Source organism: Drosophila innubila, chromosome X, assembly GCF_004354385.1.
Source record: "Drosophila innubila isolate TH190305 chromosome X, UK_Dinn_1.0, whole genome shotgun sequence".
NCBI lineage: Eukaryota > Metazoa > Arthropoda > Insecta > Diptera > Drosophilidae > Drosophila > Drosophila innubila.
This window is the reverse complement of record NC_047626.1, coordinates 26,157,333-26,184,103: the sequence shown is the minus strand read 5'-3', so window position 1 is coordinate 26,184,103 and position 26,771 is coordinate 26,157,333. Positions and strand designations below refer to the sequence as shown.

At 37.1% G+C, this 26,771-nt stretch overlaps 1 protein-coding gene and 1 pseudogene across 3 annotated transcripts in view; both read left to right on the top strand.

The window, feature by feature from the left end:
* The window catches only part of LOC117793854 (glutamate receptor-interacting protein 1), a 53,725-nt gene that overhangs the window by 15,409 nt on the left and 11,545 nt on the right, over positions 1–26,771 (top strand). For all 3 annotated transcript variants that reach the window (XM_034634283.1, XM_034634284.1, XM_034634282.1), the window contains one exon: positions 1,537–1,656. In XM_034634283.1, coding sequence (XP_034490174.1) covers positions 1,537–1,656 — 120 coding nt within the window. The remainder of the gene's footprint in view (positions 1–1,536; positions 1,657–26,771) is intronic.
* Positions 18,044–19,894, top strand: LOC117784227 (annotated as a pseudogene).

Sequence of the window (26,771 nt, the reverse complement as noted above, 5' to 3'; positions counted from 1 at the left end):
GTTGCTCTCAGTGCTTTCCGGGCAACGCGAGACACGCGAGACACGCGGGCAATGCTGCAATTGTAGCACATCGCGCATACGCCGTGTGGCCTGGCTGTCGCAAAAAGTGTTGCCACATCGTCAAAAGCATAGAGTTACCACAGCGCAGAGAACTATTATTAAGATGATTATATATATGGCAATTTCATAGATCTGATGTAATAATTATTGAACCCAATGATATGGTTTAAGTATAAATATTGATTTATTGGTGCTAGAATCGTAAGAAGTTATTTTTAAATTTTTCACATTTATTTCTAATATCTAAAAAGTATGCAGATAACTGTTATTTTGGATAAACATTCAATCTAAAAATAATTATTATTTTTATTTTACTTCTCTTATAATAACAGGTATTAATGGCATATGCAAAAAGTAATTACTAATGAAATTTGCAACTTAATTTTCAAGTTTCTTTTTAAAATTTTTTAATACAGTAATATTTACTCAATTTTTTCTTTTTATTTGATATATCTTTCTCAGTAATTTATGCTCTTTAAGTGGAACAAGCGGAAATGAAACGCTAATGAATTTGGAATATACTTTTGTCAAATTACCCTGTGATGATTTTTGTGATACATTTCGCAATATTCACTTCAATGTAATTTTTTAAAGAGTTTCATATAGGAACAATAGAAAATAAAACTTGGTGCATTTTGTTGTTGTTAATTTTTCTCCATAATAATTTGCAACTGTGCACAGTTGTGTTAAATTTGTTGCCATTTTTCATTTTGTTGATTCCCATTTATAAATAATTTTTCATTTCTTTTCTTCTTCACGAAGAATCAACTGAAAGAATTGTAAGCGAGCTAGTAAAGAGAAAAGAAAGAGTCATAAAGATTAATTGATTTATTTATGAATTTCGCGTTTTTGAAAGAATTTTAATTGAAACATTGGCCTGATTGAAGGTCGTGTATTGAGCACGGCTAAACGAGCTTTGTGAAGAAATGTTAAGAAATATAATGAATTGTGAAAGTCTGCATGAGTCAGTTGAGGAATCAAGGCAATTATGCGACCAGGTGGGCGTGTACATTTAAGAAGTACTTTCGCTCCAGCCGGAATTGCGAATCTCTTTGATCTTCTGGCGCCTTTTTTCAAATTTTAGATTTTAGTTTTGTTTTTGGTTAATTCAACGGTGTTGATGAATAAATTAAGAAGTGCAATGGCTGCCCAATGGGGTCTGCAATCACATCACATCACATCACATCTCGTCTCATCTCATCTCTCGTCTCATCGTACGGTCTGCTGGCGGTTGGTCTTCTTTCTTCTTCATTCCTTTGACAGCTGTTGGCGAATGATGACGCTTTTCTTACTGAGAAGGAGAATGGAGAAGGAAGAGGAGTAGCTGGTCAATGACCGCCTTTGTCTGCAAAAAATATGTAAAACAAAAAAAAAAAAAACTAGATAAATAAAAAGAAAATGAGAATCACCTTTGATGTTGATTTTACGCCATGATTTCATCCATTTCCCCTTTTCCTCTTCATTCATTTTTCGCAGTTGACCGCGCAATGAGCCCCGCACAATCTGAAGACTCCGGTTTGGCACCGGAAAGGGGCACAACCTATGCAACGATCACACTGCCACGCAACGCCCTCCATTTGGCCATCAATTTTGCAGGTAAGCAATACGAGTGTTCCACAAATGGAATTTGGGAATGGCAAATCGAACAATTGGGAAGTTGTGAAATGCCACATAAATGGAACATTTCAAGTGGCAACCTAATGGCCCACAGACAGAAGCCCATCTCTGAGTATAAAGATAAGCATTATATAATTATGAAGGCACCCCGCTAAAATTTTAGCTGGAAAATGTTCAAATGCCATTGGGAAATGCGAGATGGAAAACAGCAACCCGCATTTTTCTACTCACAACTCAATAGTTGAATTCTTAACTGATCTCTGACAGCTGTCAAGTTGGCATCAACATTGATTGAAAGATTATCAAATATTTTTATAATTATGTCTAATCTGTAATCCATTTAAGGGTGGCCACATCTAAAAAATATTCGTTGCAGTTTGCAATTAAGAATATTTCTATAGTGTGGAAGCTATTAGTTAAAATTGATTGCACTTTGTACCAAGAAATACAAATAAAATAAATTTAAAAAAAATAAAATTCACAAACAGTCTTCCCTAACTCGAACTTCTATAACTCGAATTTTCTTTAACTCGAACAAAATTAAGTGGCAATAGAGTTTACTGAATAAATTACAAACAATTCTGCTTCCGTTTCTCGAATTACCATAAGTCGAATTTTTCCATAACTCGAACTAAAATATTGGCACGAGCTTCTGTAAGTCGAATTTTTCGGGGAAATCACCAATAAATTGCGTTTAATAGAAGAATAAGAGAAAATTTTAAAGTTAAAGTATAGTAAAGTAAGAGTAAAAGCAATTTGAAGTGTTTGAATTTTAGTAACTAATTTGTGAATTTTAAAGTTTTGTTTAACTTTAGTAGTAGTCACTAGCTTCTGATTTTTTATTCTTTAAGTAAGCTTGTGAGCCCTACAAAACATTTTTTAAAAATTTCTTTTAATAAACTTAAAAAAAATGGTGATTTGAGTTAGAAAGGTTCGACTCTATCTAATTACAAAAAAAAAAAAAAATAATGATTACCATTAAAAGTGTTTACTTTGCTATTCATATATTTTTCGCTTAACAAAACTTAAAATAAAATTTATTTGAAAACAAAACTTTAAAGTAGCTATAAAAGCCAACAGAACTCACACTTTCTCAACTGTTTCAAAACAAAATGTATTTCATTAACCTATTTATTAGCTGTTTCAATAACAGTGTCACTTAAAGAAATTTCCAGACTGATAAATGCCTGTAAAAGTTGATAGAAAATAATCTTTCATATTACTACAACTATCTCAGCATGAAATATGTATATATATATGTAAAAGAAAGTTTCGAAAATGATAAAAGCAAAAATATATCTTTCTAATAACATGACTATTAGAAGAGTTTTAAAAATTTGTTATTAATAGCGTCACTTGAACAAGTCCATTCTGAACTTCATAAACTACCTGAAGTTGAAATTTTTTTAAAGAAATGAGATTTGTAAAACTGAATGTTAATCATTATACCCGTTACTTAAAAAATAAGTAAAAGGGTATATTGTGTTCGTTGGAATCTATGTAACAGGGAGAAGGAGGCATCTCTGACCCCATAAAGTATATATATATTCTTGATCAGCATCAACAGCCGAGTCGATATAGGCATGTGTGTCTCTCCGTCTGTCCATCCGTCCGTGTGATCGTCTAAATCTCAGAAACTATAAGAGATAGAGATACCAAACTTTCAACCCAAAGACTCCAAATGCGTTGGAGCAGGTCAAGTTTGTTTAAAAATTTTCACACGCCTTCTTCCGCGCCCGTAAATCGCGAAAAACCATCACACCCACAGTTTTTAAAATAATACGTTTTTTGTGTGGTCATTAACGTTATCTATTATTATTATCTATTATCCCACTGAATCGCAGCCAGATCGGACAAGTAGAGCGGTAGTTATGGCGATTTAATGTTTTCAAAGTACTACAAGTATTTTCTTTAAAGTACTTTTATATATATTAAAATAAGAAACGGGTATCGTATGGTCGGGATCTCGACTATGGGAAACACTTGTTTTTAATTTATTTAAGCAAGATATTTACTGCTCTTTCAGCTGAACTACTTATAGCTCTCTTTTTTTGGTTAAACAGAATTGTGATTGTGTCATAAGTACTATAATTTATTTACTTGATGCAAATTGGGGCTGGCCCTGCTTCAAATTGCGGGTGTTAGTTTAGATTTGTATGATTTTCTTCTATTTCTTTTCATTTAATATTTGGGAAAAGGGTTACGACTGTTTCACTTTGTGGTCTGGGGTTCTGACAGTCTGTTGGTTTGTTGCTCTGACGGTCGTGATCTCCAGCCAAAGGGGGACGATGCGATTTGAATGCGGAACGCGTCCATGTCGATAACGACGACGCGACGTCGACGACGATGGCAAATGCTGTCGTCGCCGTCGCCGCTGCCAAAATAAATCATCATTTCAAAGCAGCCAACGCCCCCTCCTTACCCCTCTCCCCTTGCACTGCCACTCGATGGGGTCGAGTCTGTCGACTGCCAGACATTATAATACATATATCGTCTGCATCCGAAACAATTTTTATTTCGTTTCCCTGACTAATCTCGACATATTGCGAGAGAACGCGAATGAGAACACATTGGACACGGTTACAGTCTACAACAGCCTACATGACAGAGAGAGAGAGAAAGAGAGAGATAGCTAGAGATAGGAGAGAGAGAGCAGAGTGAGCGAGACAGAGATGAAACCCTAGACCTAATCCAGAGCTGGACTAAAGTCCAGGGTTCCATTACGACCACCAATTCATCTGTTTCTCTGACGTAAGCGTCTGAGACAATGACGTCTTCCTCTTTGTCGTTGTCGTTGCCTTCGACTGGCCAAAAGCCGTGGGAGGGCTACGAAAAGGTGGTGGGGGAGGGGGGGTAAAAGAGAGAGGGTATGGGAGGGTCTGGCAATTTGCCAAATTTGCATTTGCTGCCCTCTACGCGTAATTTGTAGTTTGTCATAATAGCAAACAGTTTGCTTTTTAAGCATACATTTATTTACGAGTTGTTGTTGTTGTTTCTGTTTGTTTTGTTGTTGTTATTTTGATTGTTGTTGCTGTTGCTTTGTTGGCCAAAAAGGCGCGACAGTGTCGCTTGACGAACCGCTGACAGAAATGGAAATGGAGACCAAGGCAACAGGGCAAGTTGCTGGCCAACGAAACTGGCCAAAACCGATAATATCTCAGAGATCAAAAAGATTTTATTAGAAAAAAAATTCATTATTCGCAGTAGTCGAAAGTAAAACCCCCTTAAGAATTCCCCCCTTTCCCACCCTACGGGTACTTAACACAATGGAGACTGTTGTTAAAGTTGTCACAGGTTCTTCAGAAAAGTTGTAGAATGAGTTGAAGGGAAATTCTAAGAGTTCTTCTTCGGATCACTAGAAAGGAAAACAATGTGGAAGTGTACTTAGTGGATTTAGTATCTGTCAGAGATCCTCTAGGAATTAGACTTGTGTTAGGGAACAAATATAAAAAATTAGGAATACATATTTAAAATCTTAGATCTTACATGAAAAACGATCTGTTTAGGAACATTTGGTAAAAAAATAGAAATGCATTCCAGAGAGTTTGTTCTATAAGAATATCACAAGAAAACTGTAAAACACTTTGAGAACTTGTCAAAAGTCATTAAATACAATTTCATGAAAAATTGTTAATAAAACAGAACGATCATTTCTATGAGTTTCTACAAAAAATCACAAAGAGAAAACTATATTATAAACTAGGACGACATATAGAAGATCATAGCTTAATCTGCAGTTTCTTTAATAATCTTTAGTCTTTACACTTACTTTAGCAGACTCTGAAAATCTTAGAACTGTACAGCTAACAAATGAGCTGTAGAAGCTCATCTATAAAGGAACTTAGAGATCCACCTCAGTATATATTTATTTTGTAAGATTGATAGGAACATATTGACTGCTGTTTATTTTCCCAAGTTGATTGGCAACGATTGATCTGACATTGACTTTCTACACATTTATAATCCACAGAGCGCAATATCTATCCTATCCACCTGTTATCGGAGCCCTCAACCCAGTGGGTCATGCGGCTGACTTTCTGGCGCCGGGTGATCGATTACATCAGATCGATGGCATCTCAACAATTGGGCTGAGCAATCAAAAGATCATGAACATGCTGTGCGCTGGAGTTGGAGCTGATCCGTCACCAGCTATTGTGGAATTGAATACTCGTTGCCAGAATGCAGTAAGTTTAAATATCTTGATCTATATATACGTGTATTTAAAATTATATTTATCTTTTGCATTTTGTGATCTATTTATCTGCTTTGAGATTTCTATTCTTCTTGAAATATATTTATCTATCAACCATCTATTGTTCCAACAATCTATCTTGTGAGCTATCAATCTATTGATCTATCTATCGGTCGATCTAATTGTCTTGAGAAATATAATTTCAACTATATTCAGAATAAAGTTATCTTTATTGAGATTTATCTATTTATAAAAGTATCTCTGAAATGATCTATATGTCGATCTGTCTATCTTGGTGATAGATCCAACGTCATATTTTAAAATCCTCCTCTATCTTCTTGAACTTGGGATCTATATTAAAATTTATCTCTATCTATTGCAGCTTAAGATTTTTCTAATATTCAATACATTGATCTACAAATTTATCAGTGGCTCTATTTGTCTTGAGATTTATCTATTTTTCCATAGATCGATCAACATATTTATCAATCTTGACATCTATTTATCCGTCGCTTCATCTTAGTTCCACCTATTTTATTTTTGAAACTTATTAATCTATCTTGAGATTTATCTATCGATCGAACATACACGATATGAATCCATCTACCTATATATCCATCTATCATTCTATCTATCGTATCTCTCATGCACTTGTTTTGTTCTTTGTTGCTGTTTGCAGCAGTTTCAAAATAGTCTGTATGTTACCTCGAAACTGGCACAGATCACCGTGGAGCGGGAGAGTGGTTGTCTGGGCCTAACGCTGAGGGCGGTGCCGATTATCCGCTGATCGTAACACGTGAGACTTCATGGCCCCGTCTATAAGACAGGGTCGCATCAAGCCTGCGATCGTTTGTTGCGCGTCGATAATGTAAGTGTCCATCCAGCTGATGATGGCTTCCACCTGCTGACAGTCACTTCCGCTGATCCATTTCCGTAACCGACACATAATTCCTCTCCTCTCTTTTGTTCTCTCACTCCTCCTCCTCCTTAGATCTCACTTATTGGGAAGACACTTGCTGAGGCACAACAGATCATTAAATGCGGCCACGTTTCCGGTTATACCAATCTCACCATTGAGTACGATGTATCCGTTGTTCAGAGTGTAGATTCTCCATGGGCCGCTACTCATTGAGATCGAACGTCCATGAATGACAAATTAGGCCTTGTGCTCTGCTTAAGCAGGCTGCAGAACCACTTCCGCACCGACAAAATAGACAGAGTCACTTGTGGCATATATGCACGCAGCATGGTAGCGGCAACCAAGTAGGTTTTCCATTGTATAGCCAAGCCAAGCAGCATTATAGAGCTGGCCCAGCCTTGGGCAGGGTATGGAATTTGGGCAGATGCAGGCGTGTTTGTTCTGCAGGCAGATGCAGCATTTCATTTGTAGGCGATGCAGCTCTTTGTGAGCTGTCCATGCTGAGCACCTGTGCCAATATGTAAAAATGAGCATTTTTTGGCCGTAGTAATTAAAGCTGGTAAATGGCCATTACCAGCGTGACGACGCGCAGCCGTGAAGTGATCAGGCGTGAACACCTGTTCCGCCGCTGGTACGCTGGATGAAACAAACGTGAGCGTGACGACAACATCATATATGGTGGGTTGACGGCGACGGACGGCGGCGTGGCGGCTGGTGGCGCGACGTGGTGCGTGGTTGGGCGGGCGGGTTGGACGGACAACGTGGTGCGGCGCAGCGCGTGCTGTTGCTGGCGCGTATCTTTAAATCGTGGCGCTAGGCGCTGGCCAGCACGCAACAGCTGTATGCTTCGCTCCTTTCTCGCCTGTGCCATCGCGTCATGCCGCCTGCCATACCGCGGCGCGCCGCGGCGGTGGCCTGCTGCCATCGCCTCGCCTCTGCCTCTCACCGTATTCCTGTCTGTATTCTACTCCTTCTGTTCCGCCCTGCCATGCCTGTTCGATCCGGCCTTTATCGCCGTCGCCATGACCTTCTGGACAATGCATATATACTCATATGTATGTTGTAACAAATGTTGTAACATGGCTTGTGCCTGTTGAAATCATGCAAACAAAAATCCATAATAACAAATGGACTTGTCTGTTTGCATAACAAATAAAGCACACAAACATACATACATACATACATACATACATACAGTACTCATGTGTGCTCATGTATTTTATGCGTGCTGTAGTTATAATAATTGCTAATATAGAAATGGAAGTTCTGACCGGTTTTTAAGCTGTTAGTTGGACTATATTTTACCTATCCTCCTGCTGCATAAACTGATTTCAGGTTAATAAACAAATTATGTATTTTGTGTAGTAGAAACTGGAACTAGACTGGAGATTTCAATGGACCAGTTGAGGCCATAGTGTTGCATGTGTCATGTATAAAACATGTGATTCTATATGTATGTTTGTGCTTAGCTGTGTTACTGCGACACGAACTAACTGGGCTTCTAGCTAGCTGCTGCTCTGGTTGCCCAGTTTAGTCTCCAATGCATGCTTAATTAATGGCCAACAGATCCACAGACGGACACACACACACACACACACCGCACACAGACAAACAACTGGGTTTTGCATGTAAAATTTCATTTGCAGATAAGCTAAAATTTTAACATAAGTCTGTCCTTGGGATGTTTCAGGCTTGCGGCTGTCTCACTCATTTTATCTTGTCTAATTAATTAAAGTTATGTTTTTTGCTGACATGGTGGCATAAATAGATTTACACCTCAGCACTTGTTTGCCACTGGCCACTTGCTGGCTACTTGCAACGTTCAGTGGCAAGCTGCTTGTAATTTAAATTTCAGATGAACAAGAGCTTAGAGTGCACTTCTATTTTATCATATAAATATATATATGGTATGCAAAGCCATGTAATTGGCCTGTGCCCATTTATATTGCCTGCCGCCTAATCGACAATATTTGACTTTAAATCCCTAATCAATCAAACCAGCATGCTATATATTTCACCAAAGTGCTGCCAGGCACTAGAACAAAAAGCTAATCAAATCCATGCGATGGCAAACATTTATCAAACATACGCAATATATGAATTCCATACCCATATATCACCTCAAATCAAATGTTAACAAGTCAAATGGATGTGAACTTAAAAGTACCCTGCTATAGTACCACTAACAAAACTTTGAAATAAAGCAGAAAGATTGCTAACCAACTGAGTACATTATAAGAATGGTATTAAATTTTGTTTATTTTTTGCTTGATATTATTATTAGTGTATGTCTTAAAATTAAATTAAACTAAATGCTTTGTATACAAACAATTTCAAGGATTGGTTTAAAATCTTTGTTACTATAACTAATATTCTACGATCTTTACATACTTTGTACTACAAACAATATAATTTCAGGAGAAGTTTAAGATCTTTTTTTTTATAACTTGTATTCTACGATCTTTTATACTAGATTTAACAAGCATTTATTTAAGTAACCCAGATACCTAATTTTAAGATTTCAGAACTTGAATGGGATTTTTTGTACTCAGCTTTAGAAATGAGCTTAGGATGCTTTGGATTGTCTGTACTTCAATATTTTCTGTTTAACGACGAAAACGTATATCAGCAGATCTATCTACCTACAATATCAATTTAGACAGCATAAAAATGATTTTTATAGTTACAGGGTATGTAAAATAACTTACATGCATGCTAATAAATGTAGGTTTTGTGTCATTGCGAGCAACAAAGCTAACGGGTGATTAACTAACAACAAAACAATAACACCGGCAGTTACATGGTACATGGTCGACATCGTCAAGCTGTGAATAACATTGTAAACAACGACGACATACATACGAACATATGTATAGACGCATATAGACTTATACCCGGAGCATTGTTGGAGGTGGAGCATATTTAGAGCATGGGCGTGGGCGCGCAATCACTAGTGCAGCTCAACGTTTCAACTTTATACACGGTCGTGATTAGCAACAAACTTGCGCAGCAAAATCAACGTCAAGCCGGAAGAGTAGCATGGGACGGCGGCAAGAATGGAGGACGAGTGGTGGCAGTTGGCAGTTGGCAGGCATATGCCGACCAAAAAGGCAAACAAGCCAACTTCGGTTTTGTCAGACCATAGTTCAGTTTGGTTGAGTTGAATAATGACCGGAATAAAACTAATGCCGGCAACCGGCAACAGGCAACAGGCAACTACTACAACAAGCAAGCTGCGTTGCACGCCAAACAGCCGACAACCTCATCGATACAACTCAGCATCAACATCCACTTACCGCTTGTTTCTTGCCTCCGGCTATAAAAGAAAATATATAAGAGAATACGAAATACTTAGACTCGTTTGCTTACATCACAACAAACAGGACACTCTGATGAATTGGGCAATATGTTGCAGGCAGGTTGCAAACTTTTGCAGCGACTGTTGATTAATGCCATGCTGCAAAGAGAAATAAACAAAGAATTTAGTAAGTTTCAAAATTAAATTTCTAACTCCTTTTCTAAACCACAATAGTAAAATATATACATTAGGTTTTATGTTATGATTGCTATAAATATCAATTGACAACTAAGCAGGTTAAGTCATCAATTGAACCATTTTATCTTTAATATGCAATAAATTCTACATTAATGCATTTGTGATTACTATCACAAGTAAGCTAGCTGGTAGTTCATTCAACAATTAAGTTGCCATATCTAATTACCAATATCCTATGCAGTATGAAATGCCATAATTATTTTGATTTTCTTGTCAATTAAATTTGTAACCAGTCACAATTTGCCCACAAATCGAAATCAACTAACTTCATTATCTTAAATTTTATTGCAACTAACCGATATTTAATTTAAGGATTTTATATCAAAATATCTTCGCTATGTTGTGTCCAAATTTGGCATGTACAATGCTCAGTGAGTCAGGACAAAGAGTTATATATTCATAGTTTTATATATATATACTATTACAAGTATGATTGACAGTCTAGATTCACCATTTTAATAATGTATTGTCAACACGAAATCAGTTTTAAGACACGACACGCGTCCATCTCTAGCAGAAACAAGCAAGGCCTTTAGCATTATTGATTGGGAATTTATATGGAAATGACATAGGCAGGTAAGTTTGCACATGTTTGGGTACATGTGTTTGTGTACAATTTGGGTTTTTGCATCCATGCATTATTTGGGTCAATTGAATTTGTAATGCAGTACAGCAGTACAGCAGTACTCGTTATGTGTCAAATTTAATAAAATACTTAGCAATTCGACCGACAGATGAACACCTCAGAGAGAGAAGAAGAAGCTGATAGTTGCCTAGCAGCAAAATTACACAGCTGTCTCAAAAGGACACTCTTAAATGGCCGGAAATGCATTTACATTAAATTAGCACCAATATTGTTGTGAAATATTAAACATAGACATAAATAACACATCGACATGTAGGACATCAATTTCAGCCATGTTTGTGTTCATTAGACTAATTGACATTTATTCCTCAGGTGTAGCAATGCATTAAGTCTAAAAACTATCGAAAACTTACTTTGTAATAATTGATGATTGATGAATATTCACATAAAATTTCTAAAACAATAAATCCTTAAAACTAATTGTGCATTGCTTAGCTAATCATAAATTTTGTAGAAGCAGGAATATTAACCATATGAATATCCTTACTTAGGTCAATATATTAAGTCTTTAGATGGACAGAGAATAAAATTCTTTTGTAAACAAGTTTCACTTATAATTCTTGATTTCTAAAACCAGAAATATTCGACATATACGTGTGTATTGTATTATATTTTATAACTTTATGAGGAATATATAAAACTATAAATGAACGGTCATTTTACAATTAAGATGTTTTCCCTATTTTATAAATTTCTGTTCTCAACGCATATTTTAGACGAAAATAACTAGAAGTTTTCGTTTAAAAAAATAAGTCGAAAATCAAAATTTGTTGATCATCCTATCTTTATTAAATTTAATCAAATTAAGATATCTTTACCAGCATTCCATTCTTCTATAATTGTAATTTCTTTCAACAATTCAATAAAAAATCGATTCAACTGTATTAACTCTGTATAAACAAATAACTGCTCTTTTGCTTCTTCTACTTGTTTGACAATTGCAACAATGCAACAAATTTTTAAACAAACATAGCTAATCAACAATGCATAACGGTCTCTCTCTTCTTCTGTGACCCATTTAAACGGGGCTAAGAGAGTTAAGGCTAAGCTAAGTCTGGAAACTAATTGTTCGTATGTTTGTGCTGTGAGTGTGGTTTCGTTTGCCAACTGATGGTGACTTACCACAGCGTGCGCCGCCTCGTTGGGGTCCTCAGTTGAACCCAAAGAGTTTGTCTGTTGTCGCCACATCATCATGGTTGCATGCCCAGCGCCTGTTAGCCAATGTTCCCGCAGTTTGTTGGCCAGCTCGCTGATCCTCATGCAAGACATCAATGCCATTTAGCTGCAGCAAGGTGTCACCGATGCAAACACCTGCCAATTGTGCATTTGACTCCGCCTGCACTCCATGACCCATGGATACGGGTCCCAGGTGCACGACTCAAATTCAATCCCAAAGCGCCGTTCGGCGACTTGATTATGCATTGCTGCAGCATCTTAAAGGCGTAACTGTAAAGCAGACACAATGCAGTGAGTTCATGTTGAAAAATACTTGTAAAATGTGTAGTATCTTATTGTTGTTGTCGTGCTCAAGGTCGCACGTTTAGGGCAGGCATTTCAAGTATGTAATTTATGTCAGACAAAAGCAGACACACATACACAATCACAGCCAACAGCTTCAAGAAGCCAACTCGAAGGCTGCCTGACATAAATTTGGGCCATTTTCAACACTTGAGATATGTGCAGGACACACACGGAGGAATGAGAGGGCGGAAAAGTCCGTGCATATGTATTTAATTATCAACCATCACACATGCGTATGTATTACTTTTGAAAATGGGCGTTGAACTGTTTTATTCGTTTAGCTAAATGGGCGTGTCAACGGGCGAGGCGTATACTCTTTGGCATGCCTCGCACGTACGCAGCCCACGGCGTATACTCGATGTCGTCGTCGTCGTCGTCGTCGTCATGAGATGAGAGGCCACCTGGACTCTGAGATATTGCCACCTTTTTTGTGGGCAATTCTTTTACTTTTGGTTACCTTTCAGCACCTGTGTCGAAGCTCAATTAATTAGAAGGTTGTTGAAAGTTACAGGTTGCTAGCATAGGCCCAAGAAACTTTGCAAACTGTTTGGCAATTAAGCATACGCCGCGTTTGCCGCCACCATAACACAATTGCCATTTTCAGCAAAATAGCGTAAAATTTGCGCAAATAAATCAAAGTGGTGGCAAAACTTTTGCCCCAACATTCACTCACGCATATATAGTACGTATGTATGTGGAAAGGCCGAGTAACGCGTTAAATCAATTAAGATCACAGGTAGACACTGAGCCACAGCCGGAACAACGAGTATGAGATTGAAATAAGCGACAGACCAAGCAATGAATGCGTGTAACATGTGAATGAGTGGTGTGAGTGGTGCAGGTAACGCAAGTTCAAGTACATCAAATTACGCACTAAGGCCGCACTGAGCAGCATCCGCTAATGCTGTCTCATTTTACCAAGCGAACAACAACAGCAACAACAACAACATAAAGCTAAACTTTCATTTATATCGTTATTGTTTTTTTTTTTTGTTGTTGTTGTCATTCTCATCCGTGTTTTGGACAGCCCTCCCCCTCTCCTTCTCGCACCGCTCCCCACTTGCTGTAACTTGTCATGACGACTCTCAAAATCAAATTGATTATAATTCATATTTTTAAAGTCGCAGAGCAACTATACAAATAAAAGTACAAACATACATATATATATACATATTTATATGTGTGTATTTGTCTAGAAAATAACGAACCGAACGAGAGACCACTTCACTTCTTTCTGACATTGGCCATGAAATCGTCGTGTGACGTCGCAAACGTGAAGTAAACGCGGCCAAAAGCTAAATAATGTATAACGTATTAACATTAATTGAGCCAGTATCATAATACATGGCTTAAAATGCAAAATTGTGCATGTAGAATAGTGAATATAGTATTACAATTGTTTTATTAATTGCAATTTTAATTGCATTATCTAAGCTCGCACAATTTAGTTCAAAATAAACAAAGCCAATTTAAATACGCACTCACACACACACACACACACGATTAAATTGTTTATAAAGCCACTTTGCTGTCAACAGCACAAACAACAACAAAAAGTTCAAACAAATAATTAAATAACTATTGCAACTAAGTGCGACGAATATGTGGCACGAGTCTGTATTATATATATGTATATAGTTTAGGTAAGAACTTGCACGCTATTTCGACTTGGCTAATGCCTTTCAACCAATGCTCCAATAATCAGTTACATTGCAACAGTTTACCGTTATGCGTATACAATGTGTATATTTTGAAAGCTTCTCAATCGCGATTAACTTAGACTTAGTCGTAGTCTTAGTTGGAGGAAGCAATGCGAACTAATCATAGTCGCGCGTGGATAATAACTAAAGCACGAGATACTTAATCACCGACAACTGTTGCAGGCGCTTTTGAAATCCATGCAACACACAGCAACAACAACAACTACAAGCAACACACTTACAGTGTACTGTGTGTATAAATATATCTGTTAAATTAACGCGGGTTTTACCGCTTTCGTTTTCAGCCAATCGCCAACAAGGCGAAGCAAAAACAACCTCACACGAGTTGCGTCACAATTACACAAATACAACAACAACACAACAAACACTCAAACAACCGACAACAACAACAGCAACACAGAAAATGAAATGTATGGCAGAGACCCAGAAACCCCAAACGTCCAAAGTTGTTGCGCATGCGCCACCGTCAGCGTCAACGTCGGCGTCCGCTGCCGACGTCGCTGTCAGCGCCGACAGCAGTTACATACAATCTTGTACTCCTATACGTACAGTGCGCTTTTTGATTAGATCCGGATCGTTCTCTATAATGACTATTTCTGCGATGGCAAATGCCAAATAACTCTACTTATTTTATTTAGTTCAGTTGGTTAACGCAGTAATAATTATACTCTTCCAAAGGCTAATATAATTTTATTACGAAGTTTATCAAATAAGAATTTCGTTTATACTAGAGTAAATTTTTATTTCTTGAGATTTCTCAACCATTCTCAAAGATTGCTGTATACATTTGGACCGGTGAGTTGAGAGCAGACTTGTAGTGTATTAAATCTACGGCTTGCCAGATTACAATTACTTTATATTTTTTACCAAAATATTTTGGATCACTTTGATGTTATTTCAGCTAATTACTCTATTGTTGTTCACTAACATATATTTAACTAGAGCTGTGCATAAATATATATGCATAGGTGTAGACGTATGTACACTGTTTTTATGAAGTATATAATTTGACTTCCTTTTCTTAGCAGCATTTCTGCAGACATATATACACATATATTCGATCACTTTTGATGTATTTATAATTAAATAACTTTTTTATTTATAGAAATCAAGTGTGACTCAAAACATTAACTTCCTTGTTTAAAAAGAGCTTTTTCAATTGAATCGTTAATTGGACAACAAAGCTTTAGTTTCTCGCTGTCAACGCATTCTAATCTAAGCGTCATTTGGCCAAGCAACAACATTAAAGCATTAGGGCTAGCCGTAGGTGCAAGGTCGTTTAAGCCATTAAAAAACTATAATTATTACACAACTTTTAAAGGCGCAGAGCCCTCAAGGCTCAGCAATACCACAAAATGTTGCAATCGTTACACACCGTTCAACACATACATGCGAGTAAATTGTCTCCAGTGGCCAACTGGCTAACACTTACTTTATGCTTATTTATTTAGATCAATTAATTCGCGGCACACGCTAAATCTGCGATCGCCAGTGCCGCCACAGCCACTTCCACTTCCGACGCGTTAACGGAACTTGCGAGGCGGCGCCTGCGCAGACTCAAAGGCTGAAAGCAAACTGCGGCTGCCACAGCCAACAGCTGACAAACTGAGCTGCGATTTGCGGAACCGTAAAGCGTCATCTGTCGGCAGCAGAACGAACCTGCCACTTGAAGCTTTTGGTGGTAGACTATTCACAGTAGAATAATCAAACTATCTAAACTTGCTGAACACATAATAACCTGACAGACAAATTAATAGGTAGGCAGTTATATTTGTTGGATACAATTCTTTAAATATGAATAAAATAAAGTTTAAGCTAAGAACAAATTAATTTGCAATCCATCACTCCATAGAAATTATGCGAATACTCTGTGTAGATTTTTATTCCAATTTTTATACCCGTTACTTAATTTTAAATTGTATTTCATGAACAAAAAAATATAAAATCTGATATCTTAATGCTATAATTAATTAAAGCTACTAGCTTAGTTTTCTAAGGATACGCATCTATGAAGACTTAAAATATGCTGTTGCTTGTTTCATAGAAAGAGTATTCATATGTTATTCATGTTTTACTCTAGTATAACATTATTATACAAATTATTATATACATAAATAAAGTATTTTAAAAACTTTCGAAATTTAAAATTAGCGTGTGGCTGTACTTGAAATTGGTGATTTGCCTTTTGGCCAATATTTGTATTTTTTTACGAGATTAATAAAATCAATTGTTGTCGCGGTCAAGCCATGAACTCGACTCAACATTCAACTCAACTCACATCTATTGAATAGACTAATTGAAAACATGAAATTTTATGTTATGGGCTTCATAAGTAGTTGTTCGTTTTGACATTCAACTTGGCTTCTGTGGCTCCTTGAAGTTGAGAGGTAATGAAAAACAGCAATGGCAACGGCCATAACCATCGGCCAATTTCAACTTACAATTGGGCTAATAAATTATAGAAAATCCAATTAAACGTTTATTAAAATCCTCAATCAAAGCCCGCGTTTAATCAGGGCTAATTGTAGCAAAAGGAACCAAGCCAATGTTAAATGTATTATAAGTATGTATAGTATGTTTTGTCTGCCTTGTGAACTTATGAATATATTTATATGCCCATTAATTGTTGTTATATAATATTTTCATTTATAAGAGTGCAAACAGGCACACGCTTGGTTCATCTATTTATGTATTTATGCTCTTTGTTTGTTGTTAGTCGTCACCTTTGGCGTCACTTTGAGAATAATATTGTTTTTAGCTTACTTCTATGCAAAAATAAAATACATAATTGCTGCATTTGAATGCATTTTGAACTCAATTAAACTTTGTTACTTTGAACCAAAGAGTTAAAGGCAATAAGTTCCAAAAACAAGCATTTTTTAAATACATTCTGTATAAAAAGTGTTGATAAATTTCAATTTTTGCTTATAAACAACAAAAGTCCAAATATATTTTTGTATTTATTTTTGGCCTTTCTCTAGGTTTTCAAAACTTGCACCGTAAGAGATAAAAAATATTTGTATGATAAGTTTATCTTATTTTCCTGTAACAAGAATGCAAATGGTCTCAAGATAAATTAATCAAGATTAAACATATTTATCCTGTACAAAGATAAGACACAGTTGCCGTTAAAACTCTGCTCTATTTATAATTAAATAAATAGATGCTAGCAGTATTTCAAAGAAATCAATTAAATAACTAAATTCAACTTTCTAGCAGAACCATGACTACCCTAATACTCATACAGGGTATCTGTGTTCAAATCGCAAACAATCGTGTTTGCATTATTTTCCTAACAATATCAAAAAATGTGTTCAACTGTTCAAATACAACCGATTCAAATACTCGCCAGAAACTCACTGTTAAATTTTAAACAAATGTATTGATTAATTTACATACGCAAGCTGCCTCTCTCGCTCTCTCTCTTTATCTATCTATCTCGCTCTATATCTCTCTACCTCTGTCTGTCTCTCTTTCTGTCTTTGTCTCTTTTATTTTTGACCTTAGCCATTGTACAAATCCGCTCTTAGCCATTCGCTTACAAATGTATGTGGTGAAAATTGCGTTAAAATATCTCAAAAAAAGCAGATAAACTAACAATACAACGAAAACATGTTAAATGAGCAACTGCTGCTGATGCTGTGAGCGTCAGTCAGTCAGTTAACCTTAGCAGAGCGACTGTGAATAGAGCAAAACGCTTTAAGCTAAAATTCTGAGGCAGTTTGCTTGTGGGGGCGTGCGGTGAACACGTCTTTTATTCCTCAAACGCGAGTTTGTAATAAATACCTGAGATTCGGGCCACACGTGTCCAATGCAAGAGATCAATGTAGGTGCAGATGGCGATGAGGATGACACAACTGACGCTAATCGTCAAGATCAAAAGTCATCGGTGCGTCTCTTAAAAACCCACGCGCTGCTCCACAAATCGAAGAGTATGGATTTCGTCTTACGCGCAGCAAGTGGGATCCATATCCATGGGTATGATCTTTTTTTTTTTTTGGATTGTATCTTTGTCTTGCTAATTGCATGTATTCCACCCAGGTTTCTGAAGTGGCAGCGGGCACACCTGCCTCGTTATGTGGCCTCAAGAGCGGCGATTGCATTTTAAAGGTCAGTTCGTGCGATTGCACAAGTTGAGTATATTGACTTAGATCGCCATATGGTTTTCGATCTTATCTTTCTATACTTTTGTTGTCGTTTGTCAACCTCAGTCAGGTGAGTGCTCCATCATTTGGTACCACTAATTGCCTACACTGAGAAAAAAATTTAGTGCTTCAAATAATAAAATATACAATTTACTGTAGAAAACATTAAGATAAGGACAGATAAATTACAGGAAGAACTAACAAATTATATTCTAGACTCGTAATTTACATGCATATATTAGACTTCTCTTGTTGACTAAAATTAGCCAGGCAACTAAGATAATACTTTCTATACATTTTGAATATATTTTCGTGTGCTTTTTTATAATTAACATGTTATTGCACAATCATTGGAGACTTTCTGATCGTAAAACCAAAACATAGGTGGATTTATTTTTTGAACAGACAAAGATACCGTTGTAAGCCATCGCTATCTGCTTATAAGACGAGGTAACAATTTTTGTACTTGTTTTTTTTTTGCATTGAGGCTAGAATTTTAAAATTAGTTGAGCTAATTAATATATATTTATTTTCCGAGGGTGACAAACACATGACATTTATTAAAATAGTCCCCTTTATTTAATCAAATTTATAATTAAAATAATAAATAAAGCAGTTTTTAAATTTCATATAATTTGCGCGGCATTTTATGTTAACAGGGCGCTGTAGTTTAACAGAGCCAGTCAAACGACTTAACAGCTTGCAAGCAGTTCAACTGCTTGACGCACAAACAATTTTAAAGTAAGCAGTTTAATGCTGCGCTATTAGCTTTAATATGACAATTAAAACAATTTGTATTAATTTTCTTTATAGTTTAAGCTAATACATTTATGAATAATACAATAATGAATACATTATGTCTTACAGGTAAATGACGTCGATATACTTGGCATGCGAATAGCCGATGTGGCCCAAATAGTTAAGGGCCAAAAAGATGGCGTTACATTCTTATGCTGGAATAGCGACTGTCAAACCGACTGTGATGAAAACGTGAGAAGATGAACTTTAACCTAAGATATTTGGCATGCTAACACTATCAATTTTCAGAGCATCTGCTGTGCTCCTATGCCCACCACCCTGAAGCGTCTTGTAATCATTGTGGAGAGCATTCTGAAGCTTATCGAATGTCCCGTATGCAATGACCATAACTCCTCCGGTTATGCAGTGCCAGAATGGACATTTGCTGTGTCTCGAGTGTCGCTCGGAGAAGTGTCCAATGTGTCGGGGGCTTCTTCACGCCCATTCGATCGGGTGTCGCCGAGGAAATATATTCGATTATTGCGGGCGCCTTTGAAAGTTGCCGGCGAAAGGGAAGCTGCGGCATAAGATCTTTGGTGAAAGGGCTTTAACCAAAGCTAATTCAATGAATACTGTAACTGCCAAGACCACAAGCAGCCCAAATCGTTGCTGCCAAAAATAGAATTCTTACCAAATTGTTGCAGGCCAGAGCTGGCTCATTGGAAAATCTGTTCCAAAGCAATTCAGCCAGTTGTTGCCGATGCCATCGACAGCTTTAACGTGATGCCATTGAAAGGGTCCAAAGAAGAGGACTTGGGCCAAGATTAACGAGGGACATCAATGCTAAATGCACAAATGACTTACAACAGCTGAGGCAGCAGCAGATGAAAGGAACATAAACTGCAGGCAGACACGAATTGTGGCAAGAACCACAATTGCAATGCGGCTGACAGTTTGGCCCAACGATTGTTCGCCGTGGTGGAGACTTGCCTCTTGTTGGCGGACCAAACACGACGTGGCTGCAACTGCCCCGTCAGTTGTCAATGAGTTATGGTCCGACCCACCTGTCAAGACACAATCGAAGTGCTTTGCCTTTCCCACTCTTACACCACCGACCAGTGGCGTGCTTACGGGATAAATAATTGTTAAAGCCCATTGAAAACTCTTCAGCTGCAGTTATGAATAAATTAAATAATTTAATAAAGTATTTTGTTATAATATACTGCATGACCACTTTAACTCCTTGTCTACTTAAGCCACTGCCTTCGACCATGCAAATACTCCGGAAACAGAGCCAAATTTAGTGGCAAAGATGTTCTTACAAATCCGCTTTCCACTTTACTTTGAGCAATCGCGTTCTACGCAACTTAATCAGCTTTCGAGCACTTATCAGTTTTACGCTTTGCACTTGTGTCCTTCAGTTTTCTTGTACTAATTAAATTAGATTCAAGTTGCTTTGGCAAAGTTTCTTATCGCAGAGCCCGTCAAACAAATGACCAGAACCAACAGATGCAACTCTTCGGGACATTCAATGGTCTCAAGCTGATAAAGTGCATAAAAAATAAATAAAATGCGCTCCTCTTCTATGTAATTGACTCTCTCTCTCTCTCTCTCTAACTCTAACTCTCTCTCTTCACTGTTTATGCATTTTCTCGGTCTCTTTCTCTTTCTATGAACTCCTGCTGCTTTACTCTGCAGTTTGACTTGACTCAAGTGAATATATTCATTTCTGAACGCTTGAATGACTCTTTGTTGTTTCAGTGTCCCATTCATGAATGCAATGCAGTTGCATTAATATGCATTGCAAACTAAGTTCGATGTGGATGCAACGCTGCCCCTTTGAGGACCATGTATTGATATTGGTAGATCCCCAGAGGAAGATGCATTCATCTATCAGTATTCAATATCAAGTCTTAACTTGATATTATTTTTCTCAACTTCGTGGTTGTTAAAGTCACGGCCAACAACAGTTGCTCTGGTGTGGATTAAACAAATAATTATGCTCGGCTGTCAGACACCTGCTTCAATCTTCAAAATATATATTCAGCCCAAACGGTAAGATCTGTGGATCTGAAATTTTCACACAACATATCTGATACAAACTTTTCTAAATTCGAACTGAAATGTTGCAAATTCAAGGTGAAAGCTCACCATATCGTATTGCTGACATGGGAACAATCGCATATAAAAAGAAACAGTTAGTATGAAAAACTGAATACCGTACGCAGATCAAGCTTTTTTTTTTTATCGGATATGGAACGATGGAATGAAAATAAAGCTTTAGTATGAAAATCTTCTTGGTTTTTTTGAGATATCTCGACCAATCTGACACAATGTACATCTGGACTGATATTATACATCCTGACAAAATTTGGTTCAAATCGGACCACTATATCATATAGCTGCCATAGAAGCGCAGTCGAAAAGTTTGAGTATGAAAAAGTTATTTGTTTTGAGAATATGCATTTAATTTGGTGTTATTTATCGTGAACAAATTTGGTACAGATCGGTTTTCTATATCATATAGCTGCCATAGGAACAATCAGTCGAAAATCAACCTTTTAGTACAGAGTTCCTGGGCACAGGGTATCCTACTGTCGAGGCGTGCCCGACTGTAGCCCATACTTATATTTTTTAAATGCACGTCAATAACAGTCAACTATTAAACTGTCGTTTACATAAATAATGAAAAAAACGGTTGTTGGCAGCTATAAGTTGGGCTTTAAGTAAATGGGCAAGTGGCAAGCCGGTGACAATATAGCGCCTTGTTAATCAACAGCAGCTGAGCAGATTGAGCGCAATTTTCTCTTATGTCTGCTCAATGCTGACTCAGATTAAAACCTCATCAAAACCAGGTGGCAGTTTAATTTAAGCGTTAATTGAATTCTATTTTCCTGCACGTCGTCGGCCTCGTGATGCTGGGATTGATTCACTCCAGAGGCTTTGTGATGCCACTGCTGCAGTTGAGCGAAAGCCAGAGAAAAGCCACAATCATTCTGATTTCCCAATCCCAAGACCAAGAGCCAACAGCTTGGCACTTTGCAGGCTTCGGTAAACTTTAATTACAGTCTCTATGCTTTATTATTCAGGTTCAGTTGATGTCCAGGCCAAAGTCCTTGAGCGGAATGCGAATTAAAAAAAAAGAAGAAGAAATGCCAAAGGAAATGGTGTAAATTGCTGTTATTGTTACATTTCTACAAACACAGTTTCCCCATAATTTCCCATTTCCCTTCGTCGATTTCGTCATTGCTATCAACATTGACTTCGCCTGTTTTTTTTTTTTTAAGTTTGGGCTCTGTAAGTTCTCTAATTGCATTTCATTATCTGCTGAGCTGCCATGGCTTTAAGTGTTTTAAGCCGGCCAACGGCATTGGTAACTGTAATGAGGGCCTTGTCGATTGCAGAATTCAGTTGCAATTGCGGTGCATTACAATTATTTCGATGAGTTTGGCAGAGCTTATTGAGTCAAATACGCTTGCCGCATCTCTAAAGCTGAAATCAAATTAATTATTTTCGAAGTGCGAACCAAACTAGACACCAATAGGCACAAGGCATGGAAGGTTCTAGAGAAATCAACTATAGCATGAAACTACAGATTTTTTAGTATGTTAACGGTTTGATGCTGCCAGTTCAAAGAGATGTCTGAGTTGAATCAAAGGAAGGTCCTTAAATTTTGAAAAACTAAGAGAAACTGACGATACCTTAATGGGACTTGAATATATGCTCTCAAAAGAAATTGCATACATCTTAGCTTCCTAATTAAAATTATATAATTATCCGCTACAATCAACACAATTCTAAGAAAGTTTTCAATTTGCAACAGTCTCAGCCAGAGTTAAGATGGGCACCAAAGATTTAGCTAAGGCAATAAATAAATAAAGCTAAGACTTCAAAATTACCCTTGCAGAAACGCTTCCTCAAGGTTATAGGTCAAACTTTAGACTATGCAGCGCGTGGACGACACGCGTATATGAGTGCTTTCTTACCTGCCATTGTAGCATCGCTCATACGCAGAGTGTGCGAACTTGAACATTGTGGCTAGTGCCAAAAGTAGCAGCATGCAACAATTTTGAAATCTTTAATGACGCAGCTGTTTCCTAAGAGGCCCACACAATCTTCGAACTTTCTAGCGTCTGCTTTTGCGCCTTTGCTTTTTGTTGGCTGCTGTCTTGCTGTTTTAATTGTTGCTATTGTTGTTGCCTTTGGGTGCGACAGAAACAGACATGTGCGGTTCTCATAAATTTAATGCCAAAAGAGCATTTTAAGCACACTGCCGGCAGCCATTCACTTCAGTAAAGCCTTCTAATTACGCTCATGAAGAAACTTTTTTTTTGTTTTGTGATATATGCACAAAGCGTAAGTAGCTGATTTATGAATGAGATTGCTCGACTGGGAAATACCTCCGTTTTCTCTAATATGATTTGAAAATCTTTTCCAAAGTCAAATTGGAAAGCATTCGATATGGAGGAATTACTTTAAAGAGGGACTGACAACTTCAATTTCTGAGAATATATTTACTAAAATTTAAACAATTTGCTCATTTATTTATTTGTAGAAACACACTCGATCATTACTTTCTTATTTTACTGTCTCAATTTGATCAACATCAGATACCATATCGCATTAGGCAAACTCTTTTCTTTGTTAGGTACAGGGTTATTAACTTTATTAGCAAACATGCACTCACACATAAGCCATATGTGTTGCAAGTATGCTCATCCATAGCTGCCACTGTTGCTGCTGAGGTAATTAATTTTATAAAAGGTAAATGTAACATATTGGCGGCTGTTGTGCTTTTGTGTTTTTCAACTATATTTCCATATGCCAATATTTGGAATCGTCAATAAATCATTAATTTAATTAAAAAATTAAAACGTGCTGCAACTGCTAGGCGGAAGAACATGCAAATTATGTGGAATTGTGAAATGTTGCTGGAGTTTTGGAATTATAAAATGTAACTTGCACAGCAGGGGCAAAAAAACACGCTGTCAATGGACAAACTTAATTACATTCTGAAACATGAGACGGGAGACAGGAGACGGAGACGGAAGGCCGGAAAGGTGTCACCAGCTTTGATTGCATTAAAACGAATGCAAATGCATTCATAAAGAGTCATTTCAGTGACATTCATTCATTCATTCAGCGAGGATGCGCTGGCTTACCATTTCATTTAAAGATTCATTAATTGAAACATCAGTTGATAATCAATAGGCAGACATCGTGCTTCTGTTCATAATTTGCAGACAAATTTAATAGCATGTCACAATTTCATATTGCTTGTTTCGATGCACGTGGTATGTATATACAGTATTTACAAATTATTCACATTCACGAAACGCTGCAAAAACAGGTGCGAAAATCAGGCGAAAACTGTCGGGAAAAAGCAGCGCGAGCACATAAATTAAAATTTCATTGATTAGAAAATTGTAAATGCATAGAATTTTCAGATATCTCCGTGTTGCCATCTTTCGATTTACATAATTGCCAACGATAACGACAAACGCACTGTAAATTCTGCAACCGACTTTCCGCCGGACTTTCAACATCAGTTCGGACTCGGTAATGGGCTGAACGGGCGAGAGGCGCCACATAAATATCAAAATCTAAACACCGCACACGTGGATGCCGCGGAATATGAGTTACTTCAACCTTGGTAGCCCAATTCCACGGGCAGGTTCTTTTTTAATTAAAACTGAAAACAACCAACAAGTTAGTATACTCTTGTATCGATACCCTGTATATTATACACATAATGTATGTCTTCTTGATAACAAAAGTAAACACTAAATAATTATCTGTACCAGTTTCATTAATTGATTTTACCAATATTTAATTGATACAATCGTTAATACCCAATTTTACCTTTCACAGAACTTCCCTAATTTATAGTGTATAAATGGCTTTCCATTCTGTAGCTCCTTCAAATTTCGTTGAAAATAGCTTCCATACATCAATTCTAAATATGCCCAAAATTTGCTTTTCTCAGTGTCTGATTACTGGGTATACAGCAAACCGTTTTAGGCTCGCGCCAGAAGTACCCTTGGTTAATACTTAGAACAAGCACCTATTCAAATATATGTTCATATATACTCCTGTTATTTCGCTTTGTGATGTTCCCTTCGCTGATGAACAAAAATACATTTTTTTGGCGCGTTGGAATAGCAATTACTTTTGGATCCCGCAGTCGCCATTTTCATTAAAGCTTGATGGCCTTCAAGCGTGTGTGCAATGTGGATTTTTTGGATGGTGTGTGAAAATATTTATTTTCCACTGTGTGTGTGTGTATGCTATGCAGTTACAGTTCAATTAATTTTGCACTTTAACCTCATATGAGGAAACCAAATGCCCCCAAAGAATTCATCACTCCATGACAACTCTCAATAGAAGCAATAGTTCCGTGCAGAAGGGCCAGAGTGGTTGGGTGCAGGGTTGGGGTGCAAGGGAGGGAGCACTGGCCACTAGCCACAGCATGCAGTCAATGGCTATGAAGAAACATGGAGTCCAAGATGGGCTGCTATAATCATTTATGGGTATATTCGTTTGGCGTTGCATGTTCTGTGGCCCTGCTTTTAGTGCTTTGTTTTCGTTGTTCTATTTTCTGCCATTGTGTCAACATGTATGTGTGTATTGCATCTCTGTCAGTGTTGTATTATTCTGCCATAAGTGCGTTGTGTGTGTGGTTAGTGTGGCTGAGACCAGTCTCGGCCTCCATATTAACTGACAAATCTCACTGGCACTTTTGCATCAGGCAATGTGGCTCATTTCAGTACAGCCAACCACTTGCCTCCTTCACCTACCCCCTCAGCTCCACCCTCACTAAGCATATTTTAGTGTATTGTCATTACTAGCGAAAACAGAGCGTCAGGTTGGGGGCGTACTGAGGGGGGGAGGGCATTTCACAAAATACTTCGAAAACAAATTTTAAAGCACGGCTTTCATTGTCTGTCATATAGAGCATAAATGGTTGTAATATTAAAGTTCATAACAGGCATTGCAGCTCATTTTGCAGGCTGTTGCCATGCCACTTTATAAGGCATTTACTGCTGGCCTTGCTCATTGATGTATACCCCCTTCCCCTGCCTTTTAGTGATATCCCCGCTGTACAGAACAGTTCAGCAATTAAGTACAGTGCACATTTGAGGCCTTTTATGTACAGCATAAAAGGAACTTAAAACATAGTGGAATAAACAATGAAATACAATAACTTCTTTTAATATATTTCAAACAATTACAGGAAATTCTGAACTATTTTAATTCTACTAAATATTTTATAATCTGCTTTCCTAGGTGCATTTGTCAGAGAATTATAACGATTTCTGTTTACATTTAGCAAAATATTCCTTTACTATATTTTTGATTTAGCATTCAAATTTACATTGAGTGTATCTAAAAGTCAGATACTCTTCACTGCTTATCTCTTAATTTTTTGTAAGAATTCATTGCTATTCAAATAACTGAAAAATAGATACAAATATTTTGTTCAGTTCTTTTCATTTTACATAGGATATAAAAAAGGAATTAAGCAGTTATTTAAAGAAGTTAATGAAGGCAACTTTTCTATTTTGTACCTCACTACTTCAGAAATACTCATGTTTTTCAATAAAATAAAGGCTCAATAGAATACAGATGGTGAGAAGAGATTTTTTTTTTTTTTTT